General features: G+C 42.4%; 1 protein-coding gene across 1 annotated transcript in view; it reads right to left on the bottom strand.

Annotated features, from left to right (window-relative positions):
• LOC118419269 (malate synthase-like) overlaps positions 1–19,088 on the bottom strand; it is a 29,006-nt gene extending 9,918 nt beyond the window's left edge. Inside the window, exons 1-5 of the mRNA XM_035825616.1 lie at positions 18,497–19,088; positions 16,993–17,121; positions 16,760–16,836; positions 16,357–16,495; positions 14,966–15,056 (exon numbers count right to left, since the gene is read on the bottom strand). Coding sequence (XP_035681509.1) covers positions 14,966–15,056; positions 16,357–16,495; positions 16,760–16,836; positions 16,993–17,121; positions 18,497–18,673 — 613 coding nt within the window. The 5' untranslated portion in view covers positions 18,674–19,088. The remainder of the gene's footprint in view (positions 1–14,965; positions 15,057–16,356; positions 16,496–16,759; positions 16,837–16,992; positions 17,122–18,496) is intronic.
• Positions 19,089–20,780: the final 1,692 nt, after the last annotated feature.

The raw sequence follows: 20,780 nt of genomic DNA on the forward strand, positions 1-20,780 counted from the left end.
ACAATTTTTTTCATCTTTTCAAGTGCAAAATTTTTTTTTTTGGTATACCCCTGTCACATTGCACAAAAATCGATCGGACAACGCCCGAGCCTCGCTTATAATGATAACTTTATTGCACAACAATTGTACAAGGTACATAGTATGGCTTATATGTGACGGACGGTTTTCAGGTGAAAAATACGCGCAACCCTCTGTCGATCTTAAATATGGCAGACCTTCCAGCGATACGCCGGAAGATCGTGGATAATGTGACAGGGGTAGTAGGAATACAGGATCTGTTCATATTTTGAGCACTGTATAATTCGCACCAAATAGCATTTAGATATTATAATTCTGTTTTTTTTTTCAACAGAAACATGATGAGTCAGTCAATCAGAGAAAACACTGCAGTTCCAACAAAAATGTCAACATACGGCAAAGGCTCTCTTGGAATCCAAGGACCCAATCTAATGGAGGAGGAGGCCAAGTATGTATCTGACAATGACCCTGAACGTGCAACCAGTTGTACAAGTCAGACTGATATAACCACAAATGATCATTTTTATATTAATATCCCCTCCCAAGCTGCTGCTGATGCATATTATGAACCTAACAAGACCAACACTGAGGATGCTGCAACGTATGCTGCCTCTGCCGAAGAACTCCATCCTAACACTCATGGCAACGTTGATGACGAACCTAAAGTCAAGCAAGCAGGCGATATAGCTACCATGAAGTCCAGCGGCAACAGAAATGGTAGCAGATCTCAGCCGGACCCTGCAGAAGCTTGTGCTGATGATTTAACCCGGCGTGACGACCTCTCTGACGATGGCGACATCCAACCGTACGCTGTCGCACACATGCGCGATCATGAAACGTATCTCAACAAAACAGCCTCAAAAGCGCCACAGACAACAAGGCCCAGTAACACTGACAAAAAAGACAGGGACCCTGATATACAGAATCTGCATAACAAACAATTTCCAAACCAGGTTCCAAACGAAACTAAAGTCAAGCAAGCAGGCAATATAGTTACCATGAAGTCCAGCACCAAGGGAAATGGTGCAAGATCTCAGCCAGACATTGACAAAGCTGACGCTGATGATTTAACCCGGCGTGACGACCTCTCTGACGATGGCGACATCCAACCGTACGCTGTTGCACACATGCGCGATCATGAAACGTATCTCAACAAAGCAGCCTCAAAAGCGCCACAGACAACAAGGTCCAGTAACACTGACAAAACAGGCAGGGACCCTGATACACAGGATCCCCACAACAAACAGTTTCCAAACCCGGTGTATGGGGCAAACCTTCGCCAACCGGCCTCGGAAGACACAGGAGTGCATGAGGTTCAGGAATCTTCAAATGCAAATGAACTTGAGCAAAATCCGTCATACAGAGAAAATGCTAGCCAACAGGCCTCAGATGACGCCAATGGTAAGACGACACAAACTTCTTGTGTTTCAGGACACATATTCTTGTTCAATACATTTTGTAGTTGGAACCCAGGGTTTTTGCAGTTGAGTGCAGGAGGCCCCTACACTGTAATTTGTGTCCCTTCTGCTGTGATTTGGGGGACTGTGTTTCACTTCATTTATTATCTCCATGAAAAATGGAGATATAGTTTTGGGTGTGTCTGTGTGTCTGTCTGTCTGTCTGTGTGTGTGTCTGTCTGTCTGTGTGTCTGGATTTTTGTAGTGAGCATAACTCAAGAACCTCTAAATGGATAATGATATTTGGTTTGTGGGTAGGTGTTAGGAAGACGAAGGTCAAGATTAATTTTGGGCCCCCTGGTATGTGACCTTGGTACTGCAGCAGAAATTCATTTTTTTGGATCTTTAGAACTGAATGTGCTATGGTCTTGATTATTGGAAGGCTTGTGACATAAGGGATATGTAGTGCATATTTCGTCCCCCTAGCAGGTTGTTCTGGAACTGCAGGGCCTTTTTGTCAAAATCTTCAAAGTTGGATAACTGAACAAGGGAACAACAAATTTACATGATATTTGGTATGTAGATAGCTTACACAGTGTTGCACATCATGAAGTGCAAATTATGCAAACTGACACTTAATTTGCATATCTAATGAGGAAAATCTGTATTTGCAGTGTTTCCTTTATAGAACCCAAATACATGTACATGCAATATATGTAGTTTGTGGCAGGTGGAACATTATCAGATACGAATTATGCAAGTAAGTCCTTAATTTGCATGATTAATGCAAAAGTGCCATAATTCATCGATGTGGTAAATGATTGGACAATCAACATAGTGAACAGTGTAGGTTATTTACAGGTGTACTTAACTAAGCATAGATTATGCAAATGTGGAGGTCATTAAAATAATCAGACTATTTCATGGATATATGACGTCTCCGAACTCTTGTTTTAACCAGTTTTAACCAGTGTTCAGAGTGTTTGGGGCTAATTTCTATAGTTTTGTATCAAAATGTTGGCTTTACTCCAGGGCTCTAGCCAGCTCGACATTTTTTTCCGTCAGCCAATTTGCATTGTCGCGAAAACACTATTCCAGGAGTTAGAGAGACTGAACTGAGACCTTGAAAAACGGGTTTTAATGAGATTACCGTATGCGAAAGGGCACCGACACACATTGTCAACAATCATAACAATAGCAAAACAAACAGTGTGTGGCTTTTACGGCCGTGGACAGCGTCCCCAAGCAGCCTGTAGCTTCCACCAAGGAGCTTTTATCAGATTTTTGTCCGTCAAAGTTGACGGATTGGTTTTAGAATTTTTCCGTCACACGCAGCAAATTTCCGTCAATTGACGGAAAAACGGACGCTGGCTAGAGCCCTGCTTTACTCTGTTAAGTTTGGCGCTCAAAATGCAGGAAAATGTGAGGGTTATAAATCTAGATATTTCAAGAGGGAAGATGCCCCCAGAAACCCTCCAATACTCATTGCTTGAACCACTTGCCACGTAGCTTTGCTATGCTAATTATATATAAGGAGGGCAAGTCCAGGGCTCGAAATACCACCTGTATATGCAGGTTAGTGTAGGTAAAATAAAAGCTATGCAGGTATTTCTGGTGTCTACCTGCACCTAACCTGCACTGGTCCATGTACTGGCTTTATATAACATGTTTCATGATGTGGACTTTTACTACATGTATAGTCCGGCGGCATAGCTGAAAAAATCATGCTAATTGTGCACTTTAGTCTAAAAGCACCAAATTTGGCACACAGATAGTCAAACATGTTCTAAGCAAATCTAGATATGGAGGCATCTCAATTTCAGCCCAGGAGCACTTTAGCAGCACTTTGAATTTAGAGCCCCGGGAAATGGAATACCCATTTTGGAGATTTTTTAGGGGGAGGGGCAAAAAACTAAACATCGTTGTTTCTTCTTTAAAATTCATAGGTTGGTAGAACTAGTCACTACAACCTCCGAAATATGTTTCCTTTTCCAATATTCAGCTTTGATAGAAAATTATTAGCCCTAAAATCGGATTTTTTTGGAGATTTTTTCATCAAAAATATATACTTTACTTTCCAATATCATGCATTTATTCACATTACCTATAGGGCCTTGCCTGATGATTTAGTCTTACTGTGGGTATCATACGCTGCATATCAAACTTTAAATGATCGAAATTCGTCAATGAAATCTGGAGATATGAATGTGTGAAGGATGACATGTCTGCCAGCTTGTAGTGACAATATCGTTGCTAGGGCCGTTGCTAAGGCTGTTGCTAGGGAGGTTTCAGATCGTACTCCACAACAAAACTAATACACAGAACGAACTTTTCTGCAGTATTTTGCTCTAAATACAACAGTAAAAGTATAAGGAATAGTCTAAAAATGTTCAACGTTTAGCAGATGCAGAAATATGTTTTTTATACGTTGTTTCTATCAGAATCATTAGCAAAACCGTTGCTAAGGCCGTTGCTAAGGGGGTACTCAGTCATGTTTCAAGCAAAGACCAACAGAGAGTCAAGTTCTCTGACACCTTATTTTGCTCCTGTCATATTGTAAATCACGCATAACTGTGAAAAATATTATAATTGATTGGAAATGTTAGTTTGGGCTCTACATGGGGGATATGAGGATACCTGAGAAGGAATTACTTTGATTTTGCACATTTGTATTTTAATTTTTGCTTATTTAGTACATACCTTACTAAATCACTGCATATATCTAGTATATATGTCGTACACAATTATAAGGCTCTCCATGGGGGTTACCAGGACTCCACATAAGTGACACCGATTAATACCCAGGACACATGGATGCAGGATTACGTCATGGTAAGAAGCCACCGCTCTCGGTCTTTATCTAGAAACAAGAACATAACAAAGGTCAGAACAAGGCTATTCTGGAATGAATGCAATTTTGTACGTTTGTTGATCAGGTTCTCTGACACATACATTTGCTCATGTCATCCTGATAGAAACGTGAGTATCTTGTTGACTTTTGTATAGATGGGTGCCTTCAAAAAATGGAATTGCACAGGAAAACCAAGCAAACTATGCTAAGGTCGGAAGGTTGGGGTCTGTCAAATTGGGTCATTCTTTGTATGTGTGACAATAATTAGATATGTAAAACTTTGAACAGCCATATGATTAAGACTGAAAATTACTAAAATTGCGATGGTTACCCTCATAGATTTGATGAAGATACTCTGATGAAGATACGAACGTAAGGTTAAACATTGTATTTACACATAGGAAATGGGTTCCCTACTTTTCCGGACCAAAAAGTGAGGACAGAGCATTGAATTTAAGAGAATGTACTAGGAGATTACTTGAACCACTAAACGTAGACTTTTAATCTCTTGAAAGTTTAGTCATTTCTAAGGCGCATTATCTCCCATGCTCCTCAGCACAGTGGAGGTAATGCACCCGGTGGATGGTGTTAAGATTTGTTAATGTTGCTGGAGAGAAGAATAATCAATCGCCGTATCAGGATCCTAATGCACTCGCAGCTAGCCAGCATCTTACAAAACAGTCTTCTTTGTAGCAGCTAGATAAGCAATTGGCTTTCGTAGTTATGGACAGATTTATCTATTGACTAATTCTTCTCATTAAAATACAAAGAGCAGATGACTTTTTTCGAACTGACACGTCGCTGAAATGCTTAATCACAAGGGAGACAATGGCAAGTATGGTTTGAATTGTTTTGTCCACATTTTCAATTGCCATCAGGGTTGGTCAGCTATCTGTGCCATTCTCCAAATTGTGCTTTAGACCATCAAGTTCGGGAATCATTCACTACCAAAAATGATTTGAATGATTGAATTGAATTAGGACAGTAGTTACTGTGCTGATTTTGTCTCTGTCAGCATTTTGACTTCACAGACCCTCGGGCAGGTAAGGACATCTGCGACCATATTGTAGCATCGATGAAGTGTTCGCTTGTCGTCTGGCTTACGGTAACAGGGAAACAGCAAGGACAGAAGGTGAAGAGAGACAATTGATTTTCATGAATTAGCAGGAAAGACGCCTAGTTAAAAATGTACCCCCATCTAATAGATGTCGCAAAATAACGTCATCACTAAAGTTGTGCAAAATTTATAGCTTGCACTATTCGGCTAGGATTTTGCGAGTGTGAAAGACACAGACGGACAACCTGGCCCTGCTGGTCACCACAGACAACACACAGCCAGGCCAACATAACCCTAATACTGAACACCATACACACATAAACAGGCCAGGTTCGTTAACAAACTCAATCTATAGGAAATAACTGGTCGAATCATAATTGACACTCAAACACACAGAAAACAAATCAACCGACAGAAACCATAATTACGTCACAGAGTATGTTACCTACGGTCACTCGTTATTGTTGATGCCTATCAAGTGTTAATTTTCTTATTGGTCTAAACTCCGGTCAACTGATTTTTTTTCAGGTCAGTTTTTCCCGTTTTTACCGGTACGATGTACCATACCCATCAATGCCAAGTAGTGTCTGTACCCTTATATAAGTGCCAACACCCCCACAGTCACATTGTTATTACCCCCAGTAATGTCAGTTCTCACTGTAGTGTCCATATACCCACAGTAGTGTCTGATCTGTACCCTCAGTAGTGTCCTTACTCCCTGAAGTGTCTGATTTGTACACCCAGTAGTGTCCATACCCCCTGTAATGCCCATTGATTCTGTAGTGTCCGTTCCCCAGTAGTGTCCTTAGCCCCTGTAGTGTCTGATGTGTACCCCAGTAGTGTCCTTATCCCCTTTAGTGTCTGATCTGTATACATGTACCCCAGTAGTGTCCGTACCTACTGTAATGCCCATTAATTCTATAGTGTCCGTTCCCTCAGTAGTGTCCTTAGCCCCTGTAGTGTCTGTACCCCCCGTTTTGTCCGGTCTCCCAGTAGTGTCCATTCCTCCTGCACTGTCTGATTTGTAGCCCCGTTTTGTGTGAGCTGTATGTTTTCTCGTATTATTTTACCCGCCCAAGAACAATACCAACATCCCAATAAATCCGACATTGAATTTTTTTTCCAAATCTACCCTCCGTGCAACAATGGACTCTTCCAAATATACCCCCCCATACTCAATGGACTCTTTCAAGTTACTCCTCTCTAATCCATAATGTGATAGCTACATCCACACTGAATTTCAGGTCATTTGGTTTAAATACAAGGCACAGGAGCTCAAAATATACATTTTTGGTCTAAAAATGGCAAAAAATCACAAAATTAACCATTATAAAGTAGTGTAGGCAAAAGGTATGAATAAAGTCCTGTTTATATATGTAAAAGGCATTCCGACACCAAATTTCAAGTCATTTGGTCTAATTACCAGGGAACAGGAGCCAAAAATGTACATTTTTGTCTAAAAATGGCAAAAAATCACAATATCAACCATTTTTAATTAAAGTATGCATAAGGCATGAATGCATTCCTGTGACCATATGTTATAGGCACGTCCATGCCAAATTTCAGGTCATTTGGATTGAAAACCTGGGCACAGAATTTGGTTTTCATACAAAGGCACAGGAGCCAATAATATACATTTTTAGTCTAAAAATAGCAAAAAATCCCCAAATTCAACAATTTTAGCAATCTCTACCACAACACAGAACGACATACTGTCCGCACTTGGCCTACACTACCTTCATACCAAATTTCAGGTCATTTGGTCGTAATACAAGGGCATAGGAGCCCAAAATATGCATTTTTTGGTCAAAAATTGCCAATAATCCCAAAATAACACTTTTTTGAAGTGATATATGAAAAACGTGTTGATGGTATTCTGAGAACATATGTCCAATGCATCTCTATACCAAATTTCTGGTCAATAGGTTTTCATATAAGGACATAGGAGCCAAAAATATACATTTTTAGTCAAAAATAGCGAAATATACCAAAATATCTCATTATTGAAGTGTCGTATGCAAAAAGTGTTGATGACATCCTAAGGGCATATGTTCAATGCACGTCTGTGCCGAATTTTAGATCAGTAGGTTGTAATACCAGGACACTAAAGCCCAAAATATACATTTTTGGTCTAAAAATGCCCAAAAAGTGCCATAAAATCAATTCTGGGCAGAACTTGAGATGCCTCCATATCTATTTCTGTTTAGAATACATTAAGCTGCATGTGTGCCAAATTTGGTGCTTTTAGACAAATTTGCACAATTTTTCAGCTATGCCGCTGGACTAGTAGCTGCATTGACTGTTACTACCTATGGCTATGAAGTATAAAAGAAATAATGGCCATGGTTTTTGAACAGATTTTAGTATGATCAATACTTTCTAAATTCTGAGTGGTGCAGGTAAAATTTCTCTGGTGCAGTTAACTTTCAATGTTACCTGCACCAATGCAGGTATGCAAAAAAAAAGTGTTTCAAGTCCTGTAGTTCTTACCAGACTCCCACCTGGCCAAATAAGGGGACTTTGGCCAAGTTAGGAATAAAAGCCTAGTAGGAGTTAATTGGCCTAGGAGTGTTGGACGGCCTGGCCTTAGGTCGCAAACTGTACTCCTCGGTCATCTAACTCCTCTGGTGTGTTTTCTGTCTTATTTGGCCAATTACTACTATTTTTCCAGCGACCTGTGGTGCCTGGTAGGAGCTACTAAAGATGCCTCCAATGCTGTGAAAAAATCCTGTTGAGAATCCTGGAACTTTATCATGTTTCCGAAGCAAAACATTGTTATTGCTGACTTAGAATCATACATTATATTAAACTGGACCTCCTTTAGGTTTATGAAGGTCGACTGAACTTTACCCAACCAAGTTCAGTTTTCATTCACATTTGTCATTTACTGACGCAGAAGACCTTTCATGCTAAAATCCTTAAGGTTGGTTTTGACTTTTCTTTATAAACTCATTGGTTTAACTTGGATTGTCCAACAGACTGCTCTGCAGTCCGTAGATGTCTCTCAGGGTTTGCAGGTTTGGCTGTTGCCCTGGTCCTGATTGGATCGGTCATCGCAGGGATTCTCATGGTAAGTGTGGATTACGACCCATGGCCTTCAGAGCATATCAAAGGTGCACTCTCACCGTACTTGCGTCCAGCATGCGTCACTGCGGGGTTTGTTCACTGTGTCACTGTTTTGTTATTTTCTGTTTGTTTTTTTTTTCAAAATAATTTAGATATTGTGTAATACATACAAATATGACTTGGAAGATGACAAAATACATAAAAAGTAAAAAAAAAATTGTTTCTTTATCTTTGAAATTCGTTGAGTATCTTTCGAACCCTGCAGTGATGCCAGCATCACGCAAGTGCAGTGAGAGTTCATTTAAAGCTTGACATCTTTGGCCCTATTCACACTCCATATATCAATGCCTATCAATTCACATGAAAGTGGTTTTAAACTCCAGAAGGGTCTGTGTTATTTTCCAAAAGATAAGTATAATTTTATGAATTCATAAACAGCAACCTTTTTGCAGAATTTCACTTATGGTGAAAGTCCATTACGTGAGGTGTGTTTGTCAAACTTGCTAAACCCATGTAAACCCTACCCATGCATGCAGTCCTATATGTAGAGACTAGGGCTGGGTACCGGTACAGAAAATTCAGGTCCAGGTCTGGTTCAGGTCCAAAGGATCAGGTCCAGGTCCAGACCTGAACCTGGACCTGATTCAGTATGACTCATACCACTGGTCCATTTCACAACAAAGAAATCTGTTTGGTGGAGTATTAGACTTACACTGGCGTTTTAAAATCCTACAATGCTAACTGCACCTGTACGATTGGCTGTAAAACTTGGTAGAAATTACTATAAACTCTACTCTACTTCACTCTTGTTATTTTCTTCCACCTGCAAGCGCCAAAAGGTGTGAATGTCTGATAAAATAATATGTTAATTTTCTAATCGGTCCAACATCCGGTCCACCGAATTTTTTCAGGTCCGGTTTTTCTGGACCGGTCCAATAAGAAAAAACGGTTTTGTACAGGTACACTGTACCGATACCCAGCCCTAGTAGAGACGCTTCTTTCATCGTGAATATTTTTGGCATAAATGAGGGGTGTTGTCCACACCAAGATGGTCAATTGGTCACAGTTTTTCTTGCTGTTTTTTTTACCAGGGAAGCCCAATGCACGATGTCAACAGTCTGAGTGCATTAAGTGTAATGGAAACAACTAGTACATGTAATGCCACTGTAACTATCATCAGGGGCATTGATGTTAGTGCTACCAACCCACCCAACCTTGGTACCATCAAAAGTACCAACCCACCCACCATTGGGAGCATCAAAGGTACCAACCCACCCACCGTTGGGAGCATCAAAGGTACCAACCCACCCACCGTTGGGAGCATCAAAGGCACCAACCCACCCACCGTTGGGAGCATCAAAAGTACCAACCCACCCACCCTTCATACCATCAAAGATACCAACCCACCCACCGTTGGGAGCATCAAAAGTACCAACCCACCCACCGTTGGGAGCATCAAAGGTACCAACCCACCCACCGTTGGGAGCAACAAAGGTACCAACCCACCCACCCTTGGGAGCATCAAAGGTACCAACCCACCCAACCTTCATAGCATCAAAGGTACCAACCCACTCACCATTGGGAGCATCAACCTTAAAGGCATTGATGGTACTAACCCACGTGTACCAATCCTTGGTACCAGCTCACCCATCCTTTGCAGCACCGGTGGTACCAGCCCATCCATTCAAGGTAAGATTGGCATTGAGATTTCTAAAAAGTGTTTGTTTCGTAGTTTGGACCCTTCTAGTGCCCAGTAATACATAGGTCAGCAAGCTGTAGCAAAGTATTTTTATATACAGGGAGGGGTTGCTAGTCCTTCCCCTCAAAAGTCTCAATTAAAATATGCACCCCAAGTCATTGCGTAGAAGTCTTTGGTTAATCAAAGACTAAAATGTACTATACAATTTCTTTGCTTGAATTTGTAAAGTGTTTTGCACTAGAATTGCATCAGTCTACAAACTTGTGACTTGCCTACCGCTAGATACGACATTGCTTGAAATGTTGTACACAAAAATAGCATGTACAGTTTTGTATCCTTCAAAACTGTAGAACCACCTTGCTCTATTTGAGGTACTTTTCCCATTTATCCGATGTGTAATATTCTCAAATAAAGTACATGTGTTTTGCAACAACTTGCAGCACCTTTTGAATGTTGAAAACCGTCTTGAGATGCTTTGAGGGCACCTGGAAAAAATCTTGAGATCTTTTCAAAGAATCTTGAGACTTTATGAAAGATCTTGAGAAGGTCTCGATTTATCTCAAGACTACACTGTACATTGAAAGATCTCAAGATTTAGCACAAAATGGAAGGGTTATCGGAATTACCGGTCCGGTCCGGACCGCGGAATTACCGGTCCGGTCTGTTTAGGGGGCGGAAAAACCGGTCCGATCTGTTCTGCGTGTATCTACGCCCCTGGCAGGAAATAGCAGAATTGCAATTGGTATGCTGTGTTCCCGTATATCACAACATGAAGCGCATTGATTGGATGCATGGGGTCCGCGTGCTAATGTCACTGTTTACGTCAGATCGATTGGCGACGGTTAACATAAACATTGCACTGGTGGAGAGTTTGCCATGCCCGATACGCTGAACGGAACCTAAGAACTGATTAGCTGCCTTGATATTACGACAGTATGAATAGTAAGAATGCCGGTATTCTTCCAGTGACAGTAGTAAATCAACGTAAGGCCGGCTCCCGCTAGCGCGGTCTTTCAGGTTGCTAGCGGGGTGCCTTCTCATCCGCACAAAATTCTTCTCTTTTTTTTGGTGCGAAAATGTAATCCCCAACACCAGCTAGTTTTTTTTAGTTTTTTTTTTTTTTTATTTCTATTTTTATACTCTGTAATGAGAAAACTATGTTGGATTGTGTTATCCATATCAGAAATTTTCTGCTTTCAAGCGGCGCACATTAGGTCGTTGACCCCGAAATACGCAACGTGCGCGGATAGGTCGTTGACCCCGAAATACACAGCGTATACACGGTATTCAAAAGATGAATATTCTTAATATTACCGACCGCTCTCCACGTGATACCGCCCCGTAAATACGGCCGTAATTACGATCGGAGTTACGGCGTGTACACGATTACGCTCATCGGAATCTACGGTGAAGCTTCCGTTCAGCGTATCAGTCATGGTAAACTTTCCACCAGTTCAATGTTTATGTTAACCGTCGTCAATCGATCTGACGTGAACAGTGACATTAGCATGCAGACCCCCATACATCCAATCAGTGCGCTCCATGTTGTGATATACGGCAGCACACCGTACCATTTGCAATTCTGTTATTTACCGCCAGGAGGCGTAGCGACACGCAGAACAGGCCGGACTGGTTTTTCCACCCCCGGACCGGACCGGGTAATCCGCGGTCCGGACCGGACCGGTTTTTCCGATAACCCCAAAATGGAATTTATGGAATAAATCTTGAGATTTTTCTACTCTCAACGAGGCATGACGCTGGGGGCATTATGATCCATTGTGTACCAGAGAAGGTTTTCACAAAATATAGCATATGTAACTCGAAGCTGTCAACGTCCAGAAGCATTTGTCCAAAGTACTCTGCTAAGTCCAATAATAATCTGCTCCCTGTTTTTAATCAATTACATAACTTGAGGAAGCTTAAACCACTGCTGCAGGAACAGCCTGCGAACAGGAGATGATGCAGCTGTCTTGCCCAGCAGACAAGTTGATTGTGATCGACGATGTCTTCTACGGACGGAGGAGCAAAAAGCACCCCAGCTGTAGCTGCAGCTGGCTTCCAGGGCGGTGTGACACCAAGTGTGGAACAAGCAAGTGCAGGTAAAAGCACCATAAACTGACCTAATCACATCTCTAGTACAGGGTTTTGCAAGTCACTTATAATAGGTCTTAGGCCAGGGAATGACCCTTGCTCCTCTCCTTCAGGACCTGTCTGGAAAAAACAGACCTGAAAAAAAACAGTATCGACCATTCACAAGTTTTCACAGACAATTTTATTTTAGTGTCATTGGTGACACATCATGAAGTCACTTGAAAGTTAATCCGTGTTGGTAGAAGTCATTCTTGAACTAGTTTAACTGTAATATCCAACACAAAAATTGGACTCATTGTACACCGTTGTACCGATAGAACACATAACTCAGTAAGCAGTGGATCATAAGTTGCAGGAAGTCTAAGGCGCCCACCATCTCTGTTCAGGGATGGTTGTAAAGCTCTGTATAACGTGCCGTCATGGCAGCAGTGGATTGTTCATTCCTTGACAAAGACTGGTGCTGTTCAGTTGAAAATTTGGGTGAGTCCAATTTCTGTGTCAAAATGGTCCAAGATTGAAGTCATCTTGTAAATCTTCCATCCAGTAGCAGCCCAAACTCGGTCAGCCCTGATACCTTGGTGAGGCAGAAATGTCAGGCCTTGCAGCGCTGCAACATGGAAGTAACGATCACTATATTTGGTGACCCCTGTCCAAAAACCAAGAAGTACCTGGAGGTGACATACCATTGTGAAGGTGCGCACCAGTCTCTACTTCTGGTCTTATTGACGCATTTTTAGCCGTGAGAAATTCCCTTTTAGCCTACCAAAGTGATCTCAAAAGTTAGATTGGTGAAAGCTTGTTTGTAACTGAAGAAATTAGCACGTAAAGTTTGGTAGCCTGTGTTTATAATAATGATTTGCTATACCTTTTTTTTTGACAAACTTGTTTTTTCCGCAAGCTTGCATAATTTTTTAGGCTCTTGGACGATGTTATCCATATAATCAAGTCAAATGGCCTAAAGTCTAAACAGTCGAATGGTCATCTTTGAGCTGGGATTTACCTGCATTCGTATCTTAAGTCTAAAAAGTGGTGCCCTACTAACTGTTTTCCTTTGTTTCACCAGCAGACAAGAAAGAGAGAGTCAGTATCCGACTACAAGGTGCCTACTATGCGACCGCAGGATGGCTGGCAGTGTCCTCCGATAACGAGATATTCTTGACTGAACCGGAACACAAGAGAATCCAAGTCTTCAGCATGAACGGTACTTCCCTTCGTAGGTTCTGTACAGGAGGCATGAAGCCGTGCGCTATAGCCACAGGACGCAACAACTCCCTTTGGGTCGTTCTGCGCCGAAACACTGTAGCTCAGTACAGCAAAGAGGGCCACGTCCTTGCCAAGTACACATGCAAGGGATTTAGAATCTATGGGATTGCAGTGGACAAGATTTCCGACAAAATCGTACTGACAATATCACGACTTTCTGGTGGAAGAAGGCAAGCGGAGGCCGTGTGGTTCCGGCCTGCTGAAACACATGGGTCGCCAACATGTGACATGAGCAGGTTTGGGTCGATAGGAGGACGGAGGCTGCCGTCTGTCACAGTGGACAGGAAAGGAAGCATCTTCATTGCAGATACGGACAACGATCGTGTTCTCAAGTATGACAAGAACGGAGTCTTCCTCTCCAGTTTTGGAAGCGGGGGTACCGGGGCGGGGAAGCTTCTAAAGCCGTCGGGAGTCAGTGTGGATGGTTGGGGCCGTGTGATCGTGACTGATAATGGGAACCGGCGAGTGGAGATGTTCACAGCTGAGGGGGATCATGTCTGCACTGTTGCCTACGTCTGGAATCCATTACGAGGGGCAGCTTGTCGTGTCCAATTATGGATCTCTAACAATCTTGCCCAAAAATTAAGGCCACGTTTGCCTTCTTTCATATTCTCAGTCAAACACTTTGCTGTTTTGTTTGTCTTGCACACTTGGTAAAATAGCCCTCAGTGTAATGCAACAGATTTGTATACTGAAGAGTGTATATTAAGCTCTGTGTGTTTAGGACACGGTTTTGGAAGGTGGAGCTCATCTCCACCTTTCACAAAAGTCAGGTACCCATTCAACACCTACATGTAGGTGGAGTGAGGAAAATAATGTAAAATGCCTTTAGCAAGGGTACAATGGACAGCCTTAGACAGAGTCGAACCTTTGGCCTCTCGATCTCATGTCCAGTGGACTAGCCACTTTGTGCCACTATTTTACATCAATGACTGTTGGATGGTGGGGCCGCGTAGCGCAGTGGTAGTATATGTTTGGCCCGTGACCAAGAGGTTGCGGGTTCGAATCCGCTGCCGTGCCACCGATCTTTTGCCCTTGGGAAAGGCACTTTACACGACTTTCCTCACTTTACTCAGGTGAAAATGAGTACATAGCTTCGGCTAGGGCAGTCCCTCGGATAGGATGTTAAATGGAGGTCCCATGTCTGGGGAGAGCCACACCCCAGGCACGTTAAAGAACCCCCACATGTGCGATGGTGCGGTGTGTGATGGATCATATCATTCTGTCTGACTGGAGTTGGTGATTCACTACAAATCACCCGGATAGAGGCCTGGCAAACCTCTGTCTCGTATCAGCCATATGGTGAGTGACATGTTGGAACATTCACCCGGACGGGAGACGTGGCGCATCACCGTCTTGTACTCTGCCAAATAAGCGTATATCGCCTTGTAAGGGGCGATATCACCCTACGCGAGGGGCCAGTCCTGGCCTATGCACATACATACATACATACTGTTGGATGGTGCAAAAATATTACCCAGCCCTTTCTGTTCTTCAGATCATTACAGGAAAGATGTGTTTACCTGGCAGTTTGTTGTGCACAGCCAGGTACACATTGTAGAGGCCCTTCAGCTGGGTGGTCCACGTGGGACAGTGGCCGTCATCAAAATCAGTCTGAGAGAAAACATCAAGGATCAGTGTAAGAATTCTCCTATAGTGTACAGGTGTGGCACTCAGTTAAATCAGGTGTGTTTTTTGGATACAGTGAAGGTACTCAATCTTTACCAGGACACAAATATGCAGTTAGAAGATCAAGACAAGAAATTGATTTTTTTTTCTCTCACGCTAGTTTACAATATTTGTCTGACCTTAAACTTTTGATCTCCAAAATTTTGCTATTCTGATTCAAGATAGATCATCTTGTTCATGATATTATAGGCAGTGATGTTACCTGTGTTACCCTGGAGTCCAGCCTTGTTTGCTTTGTTCCGCTCCCAAAGGTCGCTACTCGCCTTTGAATGCTAACAGCGCCCAGACTTGTTGGCGAGTAGTGACCTTCGGGAGCGGAACAAAGCGAACAAGGCTGGATTCCAGGCTAATCTGTGTGTCCTCTGCTTTAGACTTCATTACACCTGTAGCAAGTGATGTGTAATGCAAGGTGGTTTTATCAAGCCAAAACCTCCTTGAGAAATGTTACCTGGACTTTTTCTACTTTAGGTTCCGGTTCGGAATTTCAAGTGTCCAGATATCTAAATAGTCCCTAAGAATAAGACGCAAATCAGAGGTTGTCTCCATAGTTTTAGCTCTAGATTTTTCGGCTATCGCTTTAAAAGTCTATAATCTTTTATACTTCTCCAAATGCTTGTTGTTCGTAGCGTTTTATGGTGTCGGAGATTTGATCGTGCGGCGAACACTTCCTGGTATTAGTGCGCGCGATAGCGGTAAAGCGTTTCGTCGCCTGATTACCCAGATCATGCGTTCTATGTGCGTTTTGGGTGTTTTAGCGCCATCGGAGCTTGCGGAAAACGTATCAGATAACTTTTTTTCCTTTTTACTCAGTATACAGAAGAAGTCTTGACCTTCATTGCCATATGAGTCATTATCCCAGGAAAATTCATTTTTTCCGTGTAGCGGCCTGTAAAAAATGGCCCCAAATTAGCAATTTTTTTATGAAAAGCATATATTTTTGATGGTTTTTACCAAAAATAACATTTCTACAGAAAATGTCAAATGAGTCTGTCGGTCAGCGACAACACACCCTTTTCCATCGGAAACATTGAATTATCCGAAAAACGGTGTTTTGAGAAGCGTTAGTGCTTTTCGCAGAGACAGTCAAATCGGCCCCAAATCCTAAAAAAAACTCAGAACCGGAACCTTAAGAGTTAGTATACTTGTAGGAAGTTTTAAAGTGTTGTTACCTGGATGCCCTGTGGTTTATAGTTCAGTGCCCATAGGAAGTTTTGTGTAATGTTACCTGAATGCCCTCTGCTTTAGAGTTCAATGCCTGTAGGAAGTGTTGAGTGTTGGCTGGTGAGACGTCCCCCAGGTCAACGTGCCTGTTCTGTAGCCTCCTGGGGACAGGGTGTACCTTCCACTCACTCTCACGGATCCGTCTGGTAGAGAAAAAACAACTGTATATCATTTCACAGGACGTACAGATGACATATGCAACCAAAGGATATCGCATCCTCATTGAATTGTGTTTCAAACATAAACTCTCTCTCCAGTCACTACTTGAAAATCACTAAAAAATACACTTGGGAAGATGGAATCAAATCAGGATGATATTGAGCCAGCAAAAGGGTAATTCACCCCGTAAGGGGTGGTATAACCCCGCCGTGTGTAAGCACGTCGACTGCTGATGACCAAAATACTACCTGGTTTTCTCAGGAAAGTCGGGAAGCTCTCCAGACTGGTCCATTTGTATCTTCCTCAAGACACGAGCCCTCAACATCTGTAATGTAATAGAATTTGAATTCAGAAAGGGCAATTTGGAAGCAGACCAAAGCTATCAAGACTGGACTCCAGGTTACAAACACCCCGCAGTTATGCCATACAACCCCACATAGCATAATGGACAACAAGTAGCCTATTGGAAGACATTGCTAACCTGATCCACATCTCTGTCAAACTCTGCACACAGCCGAGCCACGAATGCCACAGCCTCTGGTGTCAGTAAGGTGCTATGAGCCTGCTCCAACCCTCGGGGTGGTGGCTGTACCTCCGCACTGATCCCACGCTGTCAACACAACACATAGTAACAGTGAGTAGTCTGTGTAATACACAAACTGTGCACACAGCCGAGCCACGAATGCCACAGCCTCTGGAGTTAGTAAGATGCTGTGAGCCTGCTCCAACCCTTGGGGTGGTGGCTGTACCTCACCCCTTATAATAAATTATACCACGCTGTCAACAATGTCAACAATAATTCAGGTCTGTTTATAACTGTGTCCTGATGATGATGAATGGTTTATTGCACTTCAATAAAAAACATTTTGCAGCCAGTTTGCTGAATTGCATGTTTTTTTTTTAATTACATATGGTTCCGGTTCGGAATTTCAATTGTCCAGATATCTAAATAGTCCCTAAGAATAAGACGCAAATTAGAGGTTGTCTCTATAGTTTTGACTCTAGATTTTCCGGCTTTCGCTTTAGCAATGTATAATCTTTTATACATCCCCAAATGCTTGTTGTTCGTAGCGTTTTATGGTGTCGGAGATTTGATCGTGCGGCGAACACTTCCTGGTATTAGTGCGCGCGATAGCGGTAAAGCGTTTCGTCGCCTGATTACCCAGATCGTGCGTTCTATGCGCGTTTTGGGTGTTTTAGCGCCATCGGAGCTCGCGGAAAACGTATCGGATAACTTTTCTTCCTTTTTGCTCAGTATACAGAAGAACTCTTGACCTTCATTGCCATATTAGTCATTATCCCAGGAAAATTCATTTTTTCCGTGTAGCGGCCTGTAAAAAAAGCATCCAAATTAGCAATTTCTTGGTGAAAATTGTATTTTAATGATGGTTTTTACCAAAAATAACATTTCTACAGAAAATGTCAAATGAGTCTGACGGTCAGCGACAAGGCACCCTTTTCTATCGGAAACATCGAATTGTCCGAAAAACGATGTTTTGAGAAGCGCTAGTGCTTTTTTCAGAGACAGTCATATCGGCCTCGAATCGTAAAAGAAACTCCGAACCGGAACCATATATCATAATGTTTCATTACAAACGTGCATAGCAAATCAATCAGAAGTAGCTTTGATTTGTTTTAGCACCCTGCAGAGGCCCACTGGGAGGTCAAAGGTCAACACAATAAAACACTAATTACTTTAATACAAACACTTACACCACAGTATAAACAATACATAGAGCTATCTGCACATACATACTGTTCTCTTAGTCACACGTCAGTTGAGTATTGTCGCAATTATCTCTAACCTTCACCCTTTATTTGAACCTGTGACAATACAGGTTAATAAATCAAAACAAAGCAAGCCAGCAGTTAACGTTAAGGAGCAAAGTCCAAATTCTTTGCAACGATACTCAAAACGAATGCACAGCCTTCTTTAGTTTAGCTGTCTTGCTGACCGTAACATTACGTCTACTTTCAAGATTTACCTCCTTGACCTGTTCCTGAAACTTTGTGCCCTGGGCCAGTTTCGCCGCTGTCTCCGCCATGCACACCTGGCCTTCGCTGTCGACATGTTCAGGTCGTGTGGGGCGGAGACGAAGTTTTGGTCCACTGCACAGGTGTTTCTGAAGAACTTGTAGTCGTCTTTTCTGTTGCTCCGTCATCCTGAACCATTTGTTTCTATCCTGGGAGACTTACAGGTTCGAACAGAGCGGACGAAATCGCGAAACAAGCACGAAAACTTGCTACAAAGTTCACCAGTGTCGTCTGCTATCCCAGCTGCTTTACCTGTTCAACGCAACTAACCGCTACGAAATAGACATGAGTTTGACAAATGGACTCTATGTTTTGAATTAAAACAATTAAACCTGCTATCTACTATACCAAATTTACGGACTTAATGACCTGGCTGATTGAGATATTAGGTTATGCATATTTTTGTGGTGATATTATGCTATCACATTTTGATGCTGTTGATATCTCGTTTTCCCTGTTATCGCGAGATAACGCGAGAGTTACTGGCGGGTCTACCAAATAAAGGTAAATAAGGTAGGGTCGTGCAGTGCAAAAACAACCACTTCTGCATACGTTCACTAACTTTTCAAACCTCAACCAAAACTACAACTTTCAGACTTGTTCTGGTTGAAATAGTTACCTATTCTTTCTGCGCAGTGATTGACTCATCCATATGAAGCTATGGGGTGGTGCCTGGAGTCGCGCGAAGATGTGATACATATAACATTCCCCAGACTGAGTGGGTGGGTGGGTGGACGGGCGAAAAAGAAAAACTGCGCTCCATCGTGCCTACCTCTTTTCCCTTGTCCCACTCCTTCTATCCCATGTTCACGTCTTCGACGGATTCCAGGCTGTGCGGATGAGTCCGTCAAACTGCATGTGAATAGTCTATCCTGCCTTTATATGGGATTGGGTCTTCGCCTAATATAGGCATCGCCAATCACAGCGCAGGAAAGATAGTTACCTATTCTTTCTGCGCAGTGATTGACTCATCCATATGAAGCTATGGGGTGGTGCCTTCCGTCGCGCCTCTTCTTTTTAGTATCATTACCTGAGTTGCGTGGCATCCAAGCTTCTTGGTGCTTGTGTGGGTTCTAGGAGACCAATCGCTGACTCCACGCTAATAGGGAACGCGTGCGGTGTATACTCAAGGACGACAGTGGACGCATAGTCAACATACTCAACATAGTCTATTGACAACTTCTTATGGAACCGTTCCATGATGGTAAACAACCAGCACCACACAGTGCGTGACGTAACCACTAGCGGACTCTACCACTTATATGGGTGGTGGTCCAGACCTACCATAACAATCACTATACAATATTGGCGCTACTATTCTTCCTTCTTACATATGCATACCTCCTACTATTCCTAATCTCATCCTAACTTTCCTTCACTCCATCGTTCATAAATATCCATACCTCCTACTATCCCCAATCTCATCTTAACCTTCCTTGACTCTATCGTTCTCTCCCACTCTCATCCTTACTTCTCCCACTCTCATCCGCCAAGTTCTTCACACCATCATTCTCTATTCCTTTCTACCCCAACCTCCATTCATTATTCTTTTATTCGTGTCCTGCTTATCGGAAGTGAATCAACTACAATAAAACTAATGTGCAGTCTAATACTTTTTATTTCTTGCATCGCCGGCGGTCCTCTGTCAGATGTTGCAAACTCCAAATATACTTCCAACCCCATAAATAGAATAGACACGGTACGTAACAATGGTCTATTATCGCAGCAGATGTAACTTTCGTATAACGGATCTCTCCAAATTCGACGTACACAAATGGCCCAGACATATTGCAAGAATAAATACCCAATATAATCCCATTTCTCCCTATCAGAACTCGGGTATAAACCAAAAAAAAATGTCGACATTCGGTTTCAAATATTTGTTTCAACTGCCGCTTAGCAAACCAAGTTACGTCACATACATTGGGATAATTGTATCTAAACCAAAAATCTGTATTGAAGTGTTAGAGTCCTCCTCACTACTGTTCTAGCTTTTCACTGATAACAACCTCTCTGGAAAATCCACTAACCCTTGAATTGATACATACTTGACGAAACCAGTTTTGGCCAATGCCGTTTTGCGCTGGGTAGCCAACCCTATATTACTAGGTCTAGGTTGGAAAGCATATGTGATAAATTGAAGACATTCTATTTTATGTGCAGCAAAACCTTCATGTCTTCTATAAATAAGCCTTAACCCTGTGTGTGCCAATAAAGGCTGACAGTTAGAAAGTA

Source organism: Branchiostoma floridae, chromosome 7 (genome assembly GCF_000003815.2).
Source record: "Branchiostoma floridae strain S238N-H82 chromosome 7, Bfl_VNyyK, whole genome shotgun sequence".
In the NCBI taxonomy this organism is placed as follows: domain Eukaryota; kingdom Metazoa; phylum Chordata; class Leptocardii; order Amphioxiformes; family Branchiostomatidae; genus Branchiostoma; species Branchiostoma floridae.